Here is a 20,167-nt window from a genome sequence, read left to right as displayed (position 1 = left end):
CAAAATGTTCAAATCCAGTGTCACTAAAAAGGAATTTGAAATTGAGGACATTCATAAATTGCAAAACCAACTTTTGTGTATACCTCCTGCAATGCCCATGTGGGTTGCAATATGTGGGGCGCACTGGTAGGCCCCTCAAGCGACGGTTCGCTGAACACGTATATAACATCAACAGGGGCCTAGAGACCCATAGTGTCTCAAATCATTTCAAAATTAAACATAACCAGGACCCACAGGGGTTAATCGCATGGGCATTGACAATCCAAAGGGTACTTGGCGTGGGGGGGACAGATTAAATCTTGTTTCTAGAAAGGAAAGTTACTGGATTTATACACTTAGAACTCTGTCCTCCCCTAGGTTTAAATATTGATTTCGATTTGGCAGCTTTTTCAAAAGATACGTAGAATGTCTATTCTTAATTAATTTTAATCAGTTCTAATTTTAATTTCTATCATTTATTTTATTTCCAGTTGATTTTCATCTTAAGGTGAGAATAGTATATGCATTGTCAAACAGGCATGTACTGTAATAGTATACATGTTTGTGTTTCATTATTACCCACAATGTAATTTATACTGTTGTGCTATACTGATGTTGTTGAACAGGCATATAACAATATATATGTTTGTGTTTCAATCAATAGTATCCACCATGTAATCATGCAAGTAATATATTTAATTGGATGTAATAAAGGTTTGCATGATTAGCATGCTCACCATAATGCAATTGATCCCAGCAGCCACCTAGATCCCAATTGCTGCTAATTGCCCAACTCCAGCTCACATTGAAATCAAGTCCAGGACCTCCCATTTGTGGTGGACTCTCTTGATATGCAATGGTATATAACACAGCTCCCACTAGGCTCCCCCATCCCCTGAGGAAGTGCGCAGAGTCACGAACGCGTAGGAGGAGGAGCCAAGTGTTTTGAGCCAGTCCAGCCACCATAGTCGTGCCGATGCTGTGAGAGCGTACCTGCACCGCCCTGCTGCTGACGTCATCGGCTAGAGTTCAGAGAACGCCATTCAGGAAGGCTCCCTAGTGTGCATCAGGCTGCAGGACAAGTGGCGGACGGCATCCGTGAGTCATATCGTCATCCCCCATTTACTGTAAGTGTGGGTGATTTGTGTTTTAAAGTTTTTTAATAAAGTGTAAACGTATTACACCATTGTGTCAATCCTCTGTTCCTGCATGACATGCCTGACTTACGTCCCCTGTGAGTGCTGGTCGCTGCATGGAATAAGAGATCACTGCTGCCGGTCACGTGGGATCCGTGAAACACTGAGACAGAGCAGAGACACAGTTACAGATTCTCTCCCTTGAACGCACAAGATATTATCTTGTAAGTAGGGTTTCTTTGTCCGTTGGTTCAGAGTGGGGTCAGGAGTAGTGACATACTGCGCAATTGGTGTGTACCTCTTATGTTTCCCCAGAATCACTGCGGACATCGTTAAAGGGAATTATCAACTCCCTGGGACTCTGTGATAATATCCTGTACCATCCATCTGAGAATTTTTCATCCGGACTTTCCATTTGGATCACGGTATCTGGGACATTTGTAGCGCCGGGACTTTTATTTTGTATTTGTATTTATTTCACAGGTTGGGAAGATCTGTTTATTAGTTTCTCTGGCAGCTTGTACACCACTTAGAAGTGGTTTTCACTTACATTGAGTGATCACGTTCACATCACCATTTTATTGCTATTTTTCACACTATTGTGAGTCAATTGCACATTGTAGATTAGCGCTTGTTAAGGGTATTATTGTTGTTTGTATTGTGTCCTGAATTCAAAGGTGAATTGTTATCCCTGCGTTGGGATATTTCGCCCTATACCATCTTTTAAGTTTTTTATCCCATGTTATTTGTTTTACTGCGTGTGTTATTCTGAAAAGAAATAAACTTACAGGTTTAATTTTATCGCTGTCTTGCTCAATCAGTTCCCAGTGATTTTGTGTGGATAAGTTCTGGTCCACCGTGACAGTCACTCCATAGGATCCTCTATGGTCTCTTTATGACTCATTTACGGTTTCCATTACAGTCTCTGGGTTAGCATTTACGGGCTCTGGCTCACCGTCCAGTGGTGTAGCCGGTATTTCTCGTTCATCGTCTCCCACTTGTGAATAGGAAGAAGATGGTTACAGTGCCAGACCTTTACCTGGCCATCTGTGTCTTTTATTCGGTAGATCGGGAGGCCCGGGATCTGTGAACCGACCTCAAAGACACCGTCATGCCAACGGTCAGCGAGTTTGTGCTTCCCGGGAATCCCTAGGTCAGCGGAGAAGCACTGCATTTCCAGGGGTATTTCCCCGGTGTCGACCTTGTGGTCATAGCACCTCTTGTTGTTTTGAGTTGGGCAGCAGACTTCTTCTCGGCTTGCTGGTAAGCCAGTTGCAGGTTTTCCTGAAGCCTTTGCACGTATTTGAAGTGTGTTGCGTTGTGTATCCATCTGTGATACTCATAGACGTACATCTACTGGCAGCCTGGCTTCTCGGCCGAACATAAGGAAGTATGGGGAGAATCCTGTGGACTCGTGTCGAGTACAGTTGTATGCAGTACTAGAGATTCCACATGTCGGTTCCACTCTGTCTTCTGAGAGCATTTTTCAACGTGCCGAGCATGTCCAGCAACGACCTATTGAATTGCTCTGGCAGAGCGTCACCCTCTGGATGGTACAGAGTTGTCCGGGACTTGGCGATGCTCAGGATTTTGAGTAGCTACCGGATCAGTTTGCTTTCGAAATCCCGGCCTTAGTCGGAATGAAGGCGGTTGGGAAGGCCCATACTGCACAAAGTACCTTTCCAAAAGAATCTTTGCTACCGTGATGGCCTTCTGGTCTTTGGTCGGGAAAGCTTGTGCATATCGCGTGTAATGGTCCGTGATGACCAACACATTACAGATACCTCGGGCATTGGGCTCGATGCACAGGAAACCCATGCACACCAGGTCCATGGGGCATGAGCTCTTTAGTGCGGCTCGGGTAGGCATCGTCTTGCGTTGAATACACTTTGAGCACAGTCGGCAGTGTCGTTCCACCGACTCACGCATTTTTGGCCAGAAGAAACGATCTCTGATGAGTCCGAAAGTCTTTTCCACATCTAGATGTCCATGGTCATCGTGCAAGGCATTCAGGACCATATATTGTAGGTTCCTGGGGAGAACCAGTTGTCATCTATCCAGATGGTTGTAGTATTGCACCACCCGATAGAGTAGCCGATTGTCAATCTCTAACTTATCGGCCTCTCGCATGAGAATGGCGACCATGCCACTTGGAGCACGTTTCAGAATTGCAGGCTTGTTTCTCTGGACAGCTTGACGGATGATACCAGCTATGGGTCCCAGATCTGATACTGGACCATATCCTTCCATGCTATGATTTTATCGTGAGTGATATTCATCCCTTCTGGGTCACAGTTCTCCTCACTAGAACATTTAGAAACTTTAACCCACAACAGTTTCTGGCTGACCTTACCAACTGCCCTTGGCACAGAATCAATTTAATTCCCGACCCGGAGGAAGTCAGCTGGGCTAAGCTTCCGGCGCACTGGCATGAGATGGAGGCCCGGCGTGCGCGTGAGCAGCCTCAGCGTGGGACAGACAGTTGCCTGCAGTTGCCCCCGCAGTAGCAGCCACCGACCTCCCCCAGTAGCAGCCACTGTCCCCCCCAGTTGCAGCCACCGGCCCCCCAAGTAGCAGCCACCGCACCCCCCCCCCCAGTAGCAGCCACCGGCCCCCCCAGTGCAGCCACCCCCCCCCCAGTATCAGCCACCGGCCCCCAGGCCCTCCCTAGAACACCGGCCCACTGCCCATCCCGTAGCCACTGCCCCCTCCCCCCCCCCCCCGCAGCAACGCCCCCCCCCATAGCAGCGCCCCCCCCCCAGAGCATCCACCGGCACTCCCTAAGCTACCGAACCCCCGGCCCTCCCTTAACCACCGGCCCACCACCCATCTCACAGCCACTGCCCCCCCCCCCCCCCCCCCCGCAGCAACGGTCCCCCCGTAGCAGCCTTTGGCCCTACCTATGCTACCTTGCTCCTTTCATTTGTCCTGGGCCCCATGATTTATGTTGGCGGCCCTGCTTGTTTCAAATAAGCACTAGTTATAAAGCAAATAAACTTGCTTACCAGTGTAGTCCTTCCCACTATAGAGCTGAAAGAAAGTAAAGTTGGAGATTTAATTGTTATTAAACTATTTAAAGATGTGTAAACATAAAGTCCCTGGATATCCACATCCTTATATCACATAACGTAGCTTCGATAAAATCACTGTCAAATTGAACAGTTTGGCATGACTCTACCTCACGGTCTGACATTTGTGTTATCACGGTATTCAGAAAGAGTTATTGCAAATCTATCCACCTCTATCCACCTCTAAGACCCACCTTAAAACATACCTGCTTAACAATGCATATGAGGAGCTCCATGGCTGATAATTTACACCTCATGCATAAACCTTGGCCCCTTGCAGATGCACTTACCAGAACACCCTCCTACTGTCGTTGTACGTTCTTCCTACAAACCAATTAGATTGTAAGCTCTTCGGGGGAAGGTACTCCTTTTCCTAAATGTTACTTTTATGTCTGAAGCACTTCTCCCCTTTATGTGTTATTTATATTATGTGTTAGTTATATGATTGTCCCGTATATTACTGCTGTGAAGCGCTATGTACATTAATGGCGCTATATAAATAAAGACATACATACATACATACCGCTATACATCTGCCCGACTCTTGCGTTCTGCTCAAGGATGTCTTCTCTCTACCCCCTTTGTATCTAAAGCCCTCTCCCGCCTTAAACCTTTCTCACTGACTGCCCCACACCTCTGGAATGCCCTTCCCCCCCAATACCCGACTAGCACTTAAAGAACCATATGAGTAGCATTGTGGATAATACTAGACACCTGATACATAAAGCTTGGCCCCCTGCAGAAGCACTTACCACAATTCCCTCCTAATGTCTCTGAACGTTCTTCCTACCTACCAATTAGATTGTAAGCTCTTCGGGGGAAGGAACTCCTTTTCCTAAATGTTACTTTTATGTCTGAAGCACTTATTCCCATTATGAGTTATTTATATTATTTGTTATTTATATGATTATCACGTGTATTACTGCTGTGAAGCGCTATGTACATTAATGGCGCTGTACTGTATAAATAAAGACATACATAAATACATACAAGTCAGAAACCGTGAGGTAGGAAAATACCAATACCGCTAAGGATAACAGTGTCTTTGGCTGTGTCTTTTTCTAAGTTCTGCCGCTGCGATCTGCCTGAAGTCTGTAAGAGCTGCACAGTGAGAAGCTGCAAGGAGAGAGCTGCAAAGAGAGAGAGAGTCTCCCTGCACAGCTCTTACAGGCGATCATACTGTTTTTATTTGATTTAACTAACACAGTATTGAAGCAGGGGACACCAGAGCTGAACCGCTTCCCGTGTTACAGGCCCCGCTATGGGGTGCCGGTATCTCCCTGCATTATTTAAATCTTCGCGTCACGTGACCGGGAGATTTATACTTTGCGAGGATAGTATTTTTTTTAGGTTGCCACTGCCATTGTGGCAATCCATGCCCCATATTGTGGGCATGGTTTACCACAGTCACAATCAATGGGTTTATTGGCAAGTGTAATGTATTGTACTGCTATGCCAACGTTATTTTATTGTGTATTTCTTTTGTTTTGCAAACAAATGGGCAAATGTGCTATTAGCCATTTTTGGCTACTAGTGCCTTTGCCCATTTGTATATGTGGTGATGGGGTAGAGGGGGTGGTGGTTGGGGTAGGTAAGGATTGCCCCTTAATTACTATAGCGGTTACCAACCTCTAAGGTAATTAAGGGGTTAGTGGCCAGTAGTTAGTTTTTTTATTTTAATGTTGCTGCCCACGGAAGATGTAGTCTAAAGTACTTTATCCTGTCTGGATAATGTTTTATTTTTAATGGACAAATGCGCTATTATCAAAATCTCGCTAATAGGGATTTTGCCCATTGCTGTACTATATGTGTTGGGGGGGCAGGGGTTGTTGTGGATAAAGGGAGTGGGTTGTAGGGTGCCCATTCAATGCCATTGGTGTTATCTTTGCTCCCATTGAGGTATAGGTAACCATACTGGCAATCAATGGGGGTAATGGCTAGTATTGCTTTTTGTATTGTTTTTAAATGTTTATTGGGGTAGAGGGGGTGGGTGAAAGTTGGAGTTGCCCGTAGTGGGTGTTTATGCCTAGGTAGTAACCGCTAAGGTAATGAAGAGGTTAACTCCTCCCGCAACCCTCCCAGTAGGCATAAACACCCACTACGGGCCACATACCACCTTACCACACCCTCTATCCCCAATAAACCGGGCACTGGTATTTAACCCCGAGATCAGAAATTGCGAGGTGCAGCCGCGATGTACCTCTGTCTCTCCCTCCCTGGGTCTCAGGCACCCCAAATTAGATTGTAAGCTCTTTGGGGCAGGGTTTACTGAACCTGCAAAATTCTATGTACCGTACTGTATAAGGAAATACAATTATTATTATTATTGCTGAAAGGACCCCAATTTAGTTTCACTGCCCATGGGTTAAATCTACAACAAAACTAAACACAGGTTATAAAAGAATAGAGATTAAGTTTAATTACCACAAGAGGAATTGCTCCTGTTACTTGTAGTATACTCAGCAAGACAACAGCTATAGTTGTGAAGTCCATGGTCAGTTTTGCAGCTTCAGCTCAGTCCTAATTTCTCTGCTTTACAGTCTCCCCAAACAGTCCTAAAATTGCAAGAAGTGAACAAGCTTCATCCAATCAGGTACCAGGAACGTTACGTGAGAAATGGCCAGGGGGCACGGTTAATCATTAGGTTGTGGGTACCCAGGCCAACCTACAAAATGTAATGTGCGGAACCAAGAAAATGGGAAGGACACAGGTGTGTGTGTCACAGATAACGGGATTTCAGTAGAAACCCCCAATTACAATGTGTAACGCGGCAATGACTGGAATGACCACAAGACCTGTCCATGAAACGGGGCATCCGCAGTAACCAGCACCTCAGCAGTTCCCATTGTACAAGGAATACGCAGATGAGAAGAGGAACATATGTAACGTGAACCGTTTCACTCATCTTGGATCGGGGGATCGGTTTCACGTTCCTTTTCTCCTCAACTTACTATATATATATATGTATGTGTGTGTGTGATATATATATATATATATATATATATATATATATATAATCAAAAAATAATTAGATGATACCGTTCTGTGGCTAACGAAATGCTTTTATTTGTGCGAGCTTTCGAGATACACTGATCTCTTCTTCCGGCGATGTTACAATGAATGAAGCAAAAGGTATACTTAAAAACAGTGTCTCTTTGAATGTTATCTGTGCTGTTCCTACCCCCGGTGTGGATGTGTTTTATGGCTAGAGGTGTTAAATGGTTACTGAAAGCAAGTGAAGAAAGAGTGTGTATGTGTATCTGTGTGAATAAAAATGAATGGAGAGCCCACAGTATATACAGTGCTTTACACAAGGTGTGTGTGGAGTGGGAGTGGATATAAATGGTGTGGGTGGGTGTGGAAATGTGAGAGTTTGTAGCACAACTAAAAGTGTGTGTGGATACTTAGTGGTCCCTATTGGTGTATAGGGATGGAAAAACAAGGAGTATTAGTATGTGTGAGAGACAGCTGTGTGTGCATACATATAGCACAGTATGTACAGACATGGCCTTTAGAGCTTATGGGACGAGAGTTCACTACTGTCAGTAATGACTCATAAAATTTCGATCTCTGTTTAGGCCACTGCTAAGTGTCCCGAACAGTTGCATAAATTTGTATTCATGCAACCGTCTCTCTTTCGGGGTTTTAAGATTACCTTTGAGTATGGCAACCCTCAGATCGTTCATCTTATTGCCAGAGTCAGAGAAATGTTCGCCAACAGGACTGTCTCTTGTACCGCGTGTGATGCTGTGGCGATGCAGGTTCATTCTCTTGTTTAGCCCCTGCCCTGTCTCACCTATGTAGTAGCAGCCCCCTGGGCATTTCATGCACATGGTGAGGTACACGACATTGCTGGAAGAACAGGTGAACCTTCCTCTGATTTTGTATTCCCGATTCCTGTGTGGTATTTGTATTGGGTCCGCTGTGTAGAGCATTGCACAGGTTTTGCATCTTGGGTCCTGGCATGGTTTTGTCCCGCATTCAGTTGTACTGCTGAATACTTTACTCCTCACCATAATATTTTTGAGATTATGGGGTTGTCTGTATGATTATACGGGTGCTTCAGGGAAGACCTGTTGCAGTCTTGTATCTTCCTGGAGGATGGGTTGTAGTTTCCTGGCGATCTTGCGTAGGGCTCCTAGGTGTGGGTTATATGTGACCACCAAAGGTACCCTGTCGCTTATCTCCTTCTGTTTGTATTCAAGGAGATCACTTCTTGGTATTCTGGTGGCTTTGTGAATATGCTGGTCTACAATTCTGTGGTTATATCCACGGTTTATAAAGTCTGATCTCAAGGCTTTAATCCGCTGGTCTCTGTCTGCTGTGTCGGAGCATATCCGGTTGTATCGTATGGCATGACTGTAGATGGTTGCATGTTTGGTGTGTGTCGGGTGGAAGCTGTTGTCCCTCAAATAGCTGGCTCTGTCTGTAGGTTTGCGGTATACAGAGGTCTGTAGTTGGTTGTTCTTTATAGTAATGGTGGTGTCTAGGAAATGTACTTCATCCGGGGAATGGGTGAGTTTGAGGTTGATGGTCGGGTGGTAAGTATTGAAGTTGTCATAGAACTGTAGGAGGTCCTGTTCGCCAGAGGTCCAAATCAGGAGGATGTCATCGATGTAGCGAAGGTATGTAAGGGGTTTCAAGTGACAGGTGGACAGAAAGTCACTTTCCAGTTTTGCGCAGAACAGATTGGCATACTGTGGCGCCATCCGAGTACCCATAGCGGTCCCGGTTGTCTGAAGGTATGTGTCATTTCCAAATGTGAAGTAGTTATGGGTCAGAATAAATTTGATGCATTTAGTTACTGTCTCTGTCAGTGGCTCCTGCGGTCCCAGAAAGTATCTGCAGGCTGAAATCCCATCCTCGTGGGGGATGTTGGTATAAAGTGACTCTACATCCATGGTTGCTAGTAGTGTTCCTGTTGGAACCATGGATGTAGAGTCACTTTATACCAACATCCCCCACGAGGATGGGATTTCAGCCTGCAGATACTTTCTGGGACCGCAGGAGCCACTCACAGAGACAGTAACTAAATGCATCGAATTTATTCTGACCCATAACTACTTCACATTTGGAAATGACACATACCTTCAGACAACCGGGACCGCTATGGGTACTCGGATGGCGCCACAGTATGCCAATCTGTTCTGCGCAAAACTGGAAAGTGACTTTCTGTCCACCTGTCACTTGAAACCCCTTACATACCTTCGCTACATCGATGACATCCTCCTGATTTGGACCTCTGGCGAACAGGACCTCCTACAGTTCTATGACAACTTCAATACTTTCCACCCGACCATCAACCTCAAACTCACCCATTCCCCGGATGAAGTACATTTCCTAAACACCACCATTACTATAAAGAACAACCAACTACAGACCTCTGTATACCGCAAACCTAAAGACAGAGCCAGCTATTTGAGGGACAACAGCTTCCACCCGACACACACCAAACATGCAACCATCTACAGTCAAGCCATACGATACAACCGGATATGCTCCGACACAGCAGACAGAGACCAGCGGATTAAAGCCTTGAGATCAGACTTTATAAACCGTGGATATAACCACAGAATTGTAGACCAGCATATTCACAAAGCCACCAGAATACCAAGAAGTGATCTCCTTAAATACAAACAGAAGGAGACAAGCGACAGGGTACCTTTGGTGGTCACATATAACCCACACCTAGGAGCCCTACGCAAGATCGCCAGGAAACTACAACCCATCCTCCAGGAAGATACAAGACTGCAACAGGTCTTCCCTGAAGCACCCTTATTATCATACAGACAACCCCATAATCTCAAGAATATTATGGTGAGGAGTAAAGTATTCAGCAGTACAACTGAATGCGGGACAAAACCATGCCAGGACCCAAGATGCAAAACCTGCGCAATGCTCTACACAGCGGACACAATACAAATACCACACAGGAATCGGGAATACAAAATCAGAGGAAGGTTCACCTGTTCTTCCAGCAATGTCGTGTACCTCATCATGTGCATGAAATGCCCAGGGGGCTGCTACTGCATAGGTGAGACAGGGCAGGGGCTAAACAAGAGAATGAACCTGCATCGCCACAGCATCACACGCGGTACAAGAGACAGTCCTGTTGGCGAACATTTCTCTGACTCTGGCAATAAGATGAACGATCTGAGGGTTGCCATACTCAAAGGTAATCTTAAAACCCCGAAAGAGAGACGGTTGCATGAATACAAATTTATGCAACTGTTCTGGACACTTAGCAGTGGCCTAAACAGAGATCGAAATTTTATGAGTCATTACTGACAGTAGTGAACTCTCGTCCCATAAGCTCTAAAGGCCATGTCTGTACATACTGTGCTATATATATGCACACACAGCTGTCTCTCACACATACTAATACTCCTTGTTTTTCCATCCCTATACACCAATAGGGACCACTAAGTATCCACACACACTTTTAGTTGTGCTACAAACTCTCACTTTTCCACACCCACCCACACCATTTATATCCACTCCCACTCCACACACACCTTGTGTAAAGCACTGTATATACTGTGGGCTCTCCATTCATTTTTATTCACACAGATACACATACACACTCTTTCTTCACTTGCTTTCAGTAACCATTTAACACCTCTAGCCATAAAACACATCCACACCGGGGGTAGGAACAGCACAGATAACATTCCAAGAGACACTGTTTTTAAGTTTACCTTTTGCTTCATTCATTGTAACATCGCCGGAAGAAGATATCAGTGTATCTCGAAAGCTCGCACAAATAAAAGCATTTCGTTAGCCACAGAACGGTATCATCTATTTATTTTTTGATTATTGAAGCTCGGCTAACACGGTACTGATAACTCTACATATATATATATACTAGCTGAGAGACCCGGCGTTGCCCGGGATGTAAATGCGTAATAGGTAGTATTATTTATAAATTGTGGAACAATAGGTGACTGTTTGTTGTAAAGGTTGGATAATAATATTGAAAAGAAAGATGGAAGAAAATGTAATACGATGTTGTATAAAAATGGTTTATTGTAACCACACCACAGTACAATGTATATTTTGGTGCCATAAGTTATGTAAAAATGTGAGGCGTGTGTCCTGCTATGGTGTGAGGCAGCGGGTGGCGCGTGGGTTGTGAGTGCTGTCTGCGAGTGGGGGTCCTGCTAGGGTGTGAGGCGGCGGGTGGCGCGTGGGTTGTGAGTGCTGTCTGTGAGTGGGGGTCCTGCTAGGGTGTGAGGCGGTGGGTCAGTGATGTCGGTGCGTAGGGGCGGGAGGCAGCAGGTATGTGTGGCGGCAGGTATGCGTCGAGTGTGGCGGGTGTCTGTTGAGTGCGTGCAGCGGCTGTGAGGCGGTGGGTGAAAGGCAGAGGCGGCCGGAGTAAGGGCGGGTGAAAGGCAGAGGCGGGGGTGGGGAGGCGGTAAGGCGGGCAGGAAGGCGAAGGGTGGCGGGAAGGGGAGTAGGGGGTGGTGGAGGGGGGCAAGGGGTGGAGGAGGGGGGCAAGGGGTGGAGGAGGGGGGCAAGGGGTGGAGGAGGGGGGAAGGGTTAGAGGAGGGGGGCAAGGGGTGGAGGAGGGGGGAAGGGTTAGAGGAGGGGGGGTAGGGTTAGAGGAGGGGGGGGAAGGGTTAGAGGAGGGGGGGGAAGGGTTAGAGGAGGGGGGGGAAGGGGTGGAAGTGTGGGAGGGGAAAGGGGTGGAGTGGAGGGGGGTGCAGGGGAGCGGAGGGGGGGGGAAGGGGAGCGGAGGGGGGGAAGGGGAGCGGAGGGGGGGAAGGGGAGCGGAGGGGGGGGAAGGGGAGCGGAGGGGGGGGGGAAGGGGAGCAGAGGGGGGGAAGGGGAGCGGAGTGGGGGGGAATGGGAGCAGAGGGGGGGGAAGGGGAGCGGAGGGGGGGGAAGGGGAGCAGAGGGGGGGGGAAGGGGAGCGGAGGGGGGGGAAGGGGAGAAGAGGGGGGGAAGGGGAGCGGAGGGGGGGAAGGGGAGCGGGGGGGGAAGGGGAGCGGGGGGGGAAGGGGAGCGGAGGGGGGGGAAGGGGAGCGGAGTGGGGGGGAATGGGAGCAGAGGGGGGGGGAAGGGGAGCGGAGGGGGGGGAAGGGGAGCAGAGGGGGGGGGAAGGGGAGCGGAGGGGGGGGAAGGGGAGAAGAGGGGGGGAAGGGGAGCGGAGGGGGGGAAGGGGAGCGGGGGGGAAGGGGAGCGGGGGGGGGAAGGGGAGCGGGGGGGAAGGGGAGCGGGGGGGAAGGGGAGCGGGGGGGGAAGGGGAGCGGGGGGGAAGGGGAGCGGAGGGGGGGGAAGGGGAGCGGGGGGGAAGGGGAGCGGAGGGGGGGAAGGGGAGCGGAGGGGGGGGAAGGGGAGCGGAGGGGGGGGAGGGGAGCAGAGGGGGGGAAGGGGAGCGGAGGGGGGGGAAGGGGAGCGGAGGGGGGGAGGGGAGCGGAGGGGGGGAGGGGAGCGGAGGGGGGGGGGAAAGGGAGCAGAGGGGGGAGGTGGTGGGAAGGGGGAGAAGGGTGGAGGTGGTGGGAAGGGGGAGAAGGGGGAGGTGGTGGGAAGGAGGAGGAGGGGGGAGGTGGTGGGAAGGGGGAGAAGGGGGGATGTGGTGGGGAGGAGGGGTGAGGTGGTGGGAAGGGGGGGGGGGGGAGTTGGTGGGAAGGGGGAGGAGGTGTTAAGGGGGAGGAGGGGGGAGGTGGTGGGAAGGGGGACGAGGGGGGAGGTGGTGGGGGAAGGGGGAAGGGAGGGGAATGGGGAGGTGGTGGGAAGGGGGGGAAGGGGGAGGTGGTGGGAAGGGGGGGAAGGGGGAGGTGGTGGGAAGGGGGGGAAGGGGGAGGTGGTGGGAAGGGGGGAAGGGGGAGGTGGTGGGAATGGAGGGGGAGATGGTGGGAAGGGGGGGGAAGGGGGAGGTGGTGGGAAGGGGGGAAGGGGGAGGTGGTGGGAAGGGGGGAAGGGGGAGGTGGTGGGAGTGGGGTGAAGGGGGAGGCGGTGGGAAGGGGGAGGGGAGGCGGTGGGAAGGGGGGAGGGGGCAGTGGACAGGAGGGGGGGCAGTGGACAGGAGGGGGGGCAGTGGACAGGAGGGGGGCAGTGGACAGGAGGGGGGGCAGTTGACATGAGGGGGGGCAGTGGACAGGAGGGGGGGCAGTGGACAGGAGGGGGGGCAGTGGACAGGAGGGGGGGCAGTGGACAGGAGAGGGGGGCAGTGGACAGGAGAGGGGGGGCAGTGGACAGGAGAGGGGGGCAGTGGACAGGAGAGGGGGGGCAGTGGACAGGAGAGGGGGGGCAGTGGACAGGAGAGGGGGGGCAGTGGACAGGAGAGGGGGGGCAGTGGACAGGAGAGGGGGGGCAGTGGACAGGAGGGGGGGCAGTGGACAGGAGGGGGGGCAGAGGACAGGAGGGGGGGGGCAGTGGACAGTGGACAGGAGGGGGGGGGTGACAGTGGACAGGAGAGGGGGCAGTGGACAGGAGGGGGGGGCAGTGGACAGGAGGGGGGGCAGTGGACAGGAGGGGGGGCAGTGGACAGGAGGGGGGGCAGTGGACAGGAGAGGGGGGCAGTGGACAGGAGAGGGGGGGCAGTGGACAGGAGAGGTGGGGCAGTGGACAGGAGAGGGGGGGCAGTGGACAGGAGAGGGGGGACAGTGGACAGGAGAGGGGGGCAGTGGACAGGAGAGGGGGGGCAGTGGACAGGAGAGGGGGGCAGTGGACAGGAGAGGGGGCAGTGGACAGGAGAGGGGGGGCAGTGGACAGGAGAGGGGGGGACAGTGGACAGGAGGGGGGGACAGTGGACAGGAGGGGGGGCAGTGGACAGGAGGGGGCAGTGGACAGGAGGGGGGGGCAATGGACAGGAGGGGGGGCAGTGGACAGTGGACAGGAGGGGGGGGACAGTGGACAGGAGAGGGGGGCAGTGGACAGGAGAGGGGGGCAGTGGACAGGAGAGGGGGGGCAGTGGACAGGAGAGGGGGGGCAGTGGACAGGAGAGGGGGGGCAGTGGACAGGAGAGGGGGGGCAGTGGACAGGAGAGGGGGGGCAGTGGACAGGAGAGGGGGGGCAGTGGACAGGAGAGGGGGGGCAGTGGACAGGAGAGGGGGGGCAGTGGACAGGAGGGGGGGGCAGTGGACAGGAGAGGGGGGGCAGTGGACAGGAGAGGGGGGCAGTGGACAGGAGAGGGGGTCAGTGGACAGGAGAGGGGGGGCAGTGGACAGGAGAGGGGGGGCAGTGGACAGGAGAGGGGGGGCAGTGGACAGGAGGGGGGGCAGTGGACAGGAGGGGGGGGCAATGGACAGGAGGGGGGGGCAGTGGACAGGAGGGGGGGGCAGTGGACAGGAGGGGGGTGCAGTGGACAGGAGGGGGGGGCTGTGTACAGGAGGGGGGGCAGTGGACATGAGGGGGGGCAGTGGACAGGAGGGAGGTCAGTGTCACACACACACACACACACACACACGTCTCAGTCCCGTGATGCGCCCTTTCTCAGTTCCGTGCAGCGCCGCAGGTGGGGGGAGGTGGGGGAGCGACACACGGGGGGCAGTGGACAGGAGGGGGGGGCAGTGGACAGGAGGGGGGGCAGTGGACAGGAGGGGGGGCAGTGGACAGGAGGGGGGGCAGTGGACAGGAGAGGGGGTCAGTGGACAGGAGAGGGGGGGCAGTGGACAGGAGAGGGGGGGCAGTGGACAGGAGAGGGGGGGCAGTGGACAGGAGAGGGGGGACAGTGGACAGGAGAGGGGGGCAGTGGACAGGAGAGGGGGGGCAGTGGACAGGAGAGGGGGCAGTGGACAGGAGAGGGGGGGCAGTGGACAGGAGAGGGGGGACAGTGGACAGGAGGGGGGGACAGTGAACAGGAGGGGGGGCAGTGGACAGGAGGGGGGCAGTGGACAGGAGGGGGGGGCAATGGACAGGAGGGGGGGCAGTGGACAGTGGACAGGAGGGGGGGGACAGTGGACAGGAGAGGGGGGCAGTGGACAGGAGAGGGGGGCAGTGGACAGGAGAGGGGGGGCAGTGGACAGGAGAGGGGGGGCAGTGGACAGGAGAGGGGGGGCAGTGGACAGGAGAGGGGGGGCAGTGGACAGGAGAGGGGGGGCAGTGGACAGGAGAGGGGGGGCAGTGGACAGGAGAGGGGGGGCAGTGGACAGGAGGGGGGGGCAGTGGACAGGAGAGGGGGGGCAGTGGACAGGAGAGGGGGGCAGTGGACAGGAGAGGGGGCAGTGGACAGGAGAGGGGGGCAGTGGACAGGAGAGGGGGGGCAGTGGACAGGAGAGGGGGGGCAGTGGACAGGAAGGGGGGCAGTGGAAAGGAGGGGGGGCAATGGACAGGAGGGGGGGGCAGTGGACAGGAGGGGGGGGCAGTGGACAGGAGGGGGGTGCAGTGGACAGGAGGGGGGGGCTGTGTACAGGAGGGGGGGGCAGTGGACAGGAGGGGGGGCAGTGGACAGGAGGGAGGTCAGTGTCACACACACACACACACACACGTCTCAGTCCCGTGATGCGCCCTTTCTCAGTTCCGTGCAGCGCCGCAGGTGGGGGGGAGGTGGGGGAGCGACACACGCGACACCTACCTGTACTTCCTGCCGCCGCCATCTTCTCACTCGGCGCCGCGAGGGAGGAAGGGTGTCCGCCATCTTATGCGCCGCGTGGCAGCCTGTTCCCCCGCCGGGGAGGGAGGTGAGTGGAGAGGGAGGTGAGTGGAGCGGGAGGGAGTGGTGTGTAGCGGGAGGGAGGTGAGTGGAGCGCGAGGGAATGGAGCGCGAGGGAATGGAGCGGGAGGCAATGGAGCGCGAGGGAGGAAGGGGGTCCGCCATCTTAGGCGCCGCATGGCAGCCTGCCTGTTCCCCCGCCGGGGAGGGAATGGAGCTTGAGGGAGTGGTGTGTAGCGGGAGGGAGTGGTGTGTAGCGGGAGGGAGTGGTGTGTAGCGGGAGGGAGGTGAGTGGAGCGGGAGGGAGGTGAGTGCAGGAGTGTAGCGAGAGGGAGGTGAGTGGAGCGGGAGTGGAGCGGGAGGTGAGTGCGGGAGTGGTGTGTAGCGGGAGGGAGTGGTGTGTAGCGGGAGGGAGGTGAGTGGAGCGGGAGTGAGTGGTGTGTAGAGGGAGTGGAGCGGGAGGGAGGTGAGTGCGGGAGGGAGGTGAGCACCGGGGAGGGGGGGAGGTGAGTGTGATGGGGAGAGGACAGAGATATGTGCGTGTGTTTTTTTTTTTTTTTACCTTTGGCCCGTCACTCCGCCTCAGGCCAATGAGAGGTGTGGGGGGCGGGCCAAGGGGGTGGTGTGAGTGTGTGAGCCCAATGAGAGGTGTGCGGGGGCGGGCGGGCCATGGGACCAATGAGATTGCCGCTATGGACGCAGACATACAGTGCTTTCAGAAATATATAGTAGATATATATATATATCTATATATATATATATATATAGATATATATATATATATATATATATATATATGTAGGAAAACACAGGGGGTGCCCAGTGCTACATCCAAATGACAAAACATACATGGTAATAATTACAAGAAATGATGCTTCAATACTAATAACAATGCTAATGCTAATAATAAAATATGGTTTTTAGTTAGAAATTTTGGCCAAAACATCATAAGCTTGCACACCAAACGTCAAGGTAAACCATAATAAGTGCAAGTCCTACACTACACTGCATTTGTTCCCAATACCTCTGTATGAGGGGGAAGAACCATAATAGATTCATTACCTGCAGCAAGATGAGACAATCCACCATTAAAAAGGGGGAGTTGACGTGAGCTCTGGGGGAGGTGCCACAACCTCCATACAACTGATACCAGTCAGAGATTAATTAAACACACAAACCCAGCAAGCTCAAACGCCCACACCCTCCTAATATTGACTATATGTAATGCCACATAGAGTGCAACTGGGCTGTGGCACATGAATATAGGAAAACACAGGGGGTGCCCAGTGCTACATCCAAATGACAAAATATACATATATATGTATATACACATACACACATACGGATGCAACTGCCGGTTTTAGACTGCTTGCCAAGGAAAATCTGTGACGATCTTGCAGTAATTCATGAGATTGTCCACAGCAGGCTGTAATGGCCCATCGGATTTACACAGCGGTTGTATGGGACGCGCAGCCCAGTAAGATTCACACAGCGTGAGTCCCATGCAAATGCAGGGACCCCACTGTGTTAATCCGATGGGACATTAGTCTGGCTGCAGAAATCTCTCAGCGTTGGATGGGTTTTAAGGCAAGCAGTCTACAACCGGCAGTTGCAGCTGTACATATATATATATATATATTATATATATATAGTGCAGAATAAATGAGTTCTTCAGTATTAGGTGATACCTTTTTTATTGGACTAACAATTTATGTCATAGGACAAGCTTTCGAGAGTTCTCCTCTCTTCTTCAGGTCAAGCAATTCTGATATACAAAGGATTCAATGGCTAAAACAGTGTACAAGGAACAGCACAGATAACATTCCAAGAGACACTGTTTTTAAGTATACCTTTTGCTTCATTCATTGTAACATCGCCGGAAGAAGAAGATCAGTGTATCCCGAGAGCTCGCACAAATAAAAGCATTTTGTTAGCCACAGAACGGTATCATCTATTTATTTTTTGATTATTGAAGCTCGGCTAACACGGTACTGATACTTCTACATATATATATATATTAATATATATATATTAATATATAAAAATATTAATATATAAAAATATAAAATATATATATATTAATATATTAAAACCACCCCACCCCCACCCTAAATACATATATATATACACAGTATATATATATATATATATATATATATATATATATATATATATATATATATATATATATATATATACTGTGTATATATATATGTATTTAGGGTGGGGGTGGGGGTGGTTTTTATTTTATATGTATTTGGAGGGTGTGGGGGGGTCTATATGTATATGGGGGTGAGGGTAATTTTTATATGTATTTGGGGGGTTGGGGGAGTTTAGTATGTATTTGGAGGTTGGGGGTTTGTTATGTATTTGGGGGTGGAGGTTTGCATATATTTGGGGGGTGGAGGATCTATATATATTTGGGGAGTGGGGATTTGTTTTATGTATTTGGGGTGGTGGAAAGGTTTTTTGCATTTGGGGGTTTGGTATTTTGGTATTTGTTTTGTGGGGGGATTGTGTGAGGGTGGAGGGAATGATTGAGGTAATTGACAGGGGGGAGTGTGAGAGGAGATAGGGGGTGTAAGAGAGGGGGTGAGCGAGGAAAATGAGTAAGAGTGAGATGCAGGGTGTTAAAAAATATTTTTGGAAAATATATACTCACAAACACCGGAGGAATTCTTCAGCTGGATTTACTATAGTAAGATGTGAGCTATACACAGGGGGTGTACACACACATGACTTAACAAAGGAATTGCAAAACGATATATTCTGCCTCTTACAGGGGCGTAGCATATATTTGATAACATTGGATTGGATAGAGTAATACAGCTATGATGCATGCTAGTGTCTGATAGGAGGTAAGTGAAGGTCATCTGTAGAAAAATACTGTGAACAACAATTTTGATGCCAAGTCTGGGTGCAAAAATGGAAGTAACGTCCAAGAATAAAAAAAATGAACAAAGAATAGAATCATAGTTCCTGCTATAAAAAAAAATACTTAAAAAGTGACCAGGCATTTAACTAAATAATAGATTATGCGAGCACATATATCATTTCTTCACTGTCTCCTTGGAAGACAGATTCAGCAGTTTCATTGAAATTTTTACCACTCCCCTAGGGGGTAGATTTAGCCGTTTCAGTCGTCACCAGGGCCCGACACCTGTTGGGTGTGGGAGGCATATATCCACATAGCTCTCTGTAAACTTTAACAGTCGGGTTGTTAGTCAGGATAATCTGAAATGGTCCCTCCCAACGAGCCTCGAGAGGGGATTCTTGGGCGTGCCATTTCACCAATCTCCTGGGTTCAAAGAGTGGCTGACCTGTGGGTCCTTAGGCTGTGCCTCCGTGACCTGTAGGGAAACTCTTCGTATGCCATTAGTTTAGACATTCACAGTATTTCATCAATGTGTCAGACATAATATGAATATCAGCTGCTTTAAGATCTGGTGGAGGGGAGCCCCTCATACTCATTGGTCAGTTTGTTCATTGTTAGTTTATCTTTAGCTGCCTTTTTCCTGCCTGTCTGGGTAAGCATGCTTCCTTTCTAAGCCAGCAACATTTTGCTTGTTGTTCTTCCCTCACTGCTCTCCCATGAGATAGTTTTGTCATTTTACCTTCCCCTAATTCTGCTACCCCAAATTCCACTTCTGTTTTCTGTTTGTTCTCCAATAAAGTCTTCAGAAACTCAAGAACGACTCTGTGTGCTGGAAAAGGAGATGCAGTAAGTTTAGCTACTTGTTTCTACTCATTAAGCCTCAGTGATCCTGGGACACAGGGGCGTAGTAGCTATAGCCCGGGCAAAGCCTGGGGGCCCGCTCCTCCACCCCTGTCGGTGGCCCACCTCTCTCTCTCTTCAGATGAAGACGGGCGGGGGAGATGGTATGCAGCGGGTGCAGTAGTCCCCCACCGTTAAACAGAGGATAAGCCAGCAGAGGAATGAGCAATTGCTACAGAGGCAGAGCAGAACGGCCGGGCAGGAGTGCGCTCTAGCGGTCTGACCCAGAAGTCTTTCTTACTTCTTGTGTCTGCTACTAAAGTGCACTCCTCCCCTGCCATCCTCCTCTGCCTCTGTAGCAACTGCTTCCCCAAAAGTCCCATTCTTGCGTTCCCGCAACCACCAAACCTCATACAGAAATTAGTCAACAGAAAACTTCACAACAAACTGAAAGACACTGATAATGGCACAAAACCGTGCAACAACACACGTTGCAAACTCTGCAAACAAATATGCCAATGTCCCACCGCCAGTCACAACCATGGAACACTCAATGTTAAAGGATCATACTGCTGCACATCCCGGAATGTGGTTTATATGATTCAATGCAACAAATGTAACCAAGGTTGGTACATTGGGGAAACCTGCCAAAAATGTTAAGGCAGAATGAATA

At 50.8% G+C, this 20,167-nt stretch overlaps 1 protein-coding gene across 10 annotated transcripts in view; it reads right to left on the bottom strand.

Moving 5' to 3' along the window:
• LOC142464102 (embryonic protein UVS.2-like) overlaps nt 1–18,550 on the bottom strand; it is a 44,994-nt gene extending 26,444 nt beyond the window's left edge. For 4 of the 10 annotated variants that reach the window (XR_012787585.1, XR_012787581.1, XM_075567259.1 and 1 more), the window contains exons 1-3: nt 18,442–18,550; nt 6,608–6,738; nt 4,121–4,145 (exon numbers count right to left, since the gene is read on the bottom strand). Coding sequence is in view for 2 of the 10 variants with exons in the window: in XM_075567259.1 (XP_075423374.1) it covers nt 4,121–4,145; nt 6,608–6,676 (94 nt within the window). In the remaining 8 variants the exon portion in view is untranslated. Of the gene's footprint in view, nt 1–4,120; nt 4,146–6,607; nt 6,740–15,701; nt 15,785–18,441 lie in introns of those variants that run through there. The other 6 variants (XR_012787587.1, XR_012787583.1, XR_012787582.1 and 3 more) reach the window with 5 other exon arrangements.
• Nucleotides 18,551–20,167: the final 1,617 nt, after the last annotated feature.

Source organism: Ascaphus truei, chromosome 12, assembly GCF_040206685.1.
Source record: "Ascaphus truei isolate aAscTru1 chromosome 12, aAscTru1.hap1, whole genome shotgun sequence".
NCBI lineage: Eukaryota > Metazoa > Chordata > Amphibia > Anura > Ascaphidae > Ascaphus > Ascaphus truei.
Note: the sequence above shows the minus strand (reverse complement) of the source record. Positions and strands in the feature narration are given on the sequence as shown.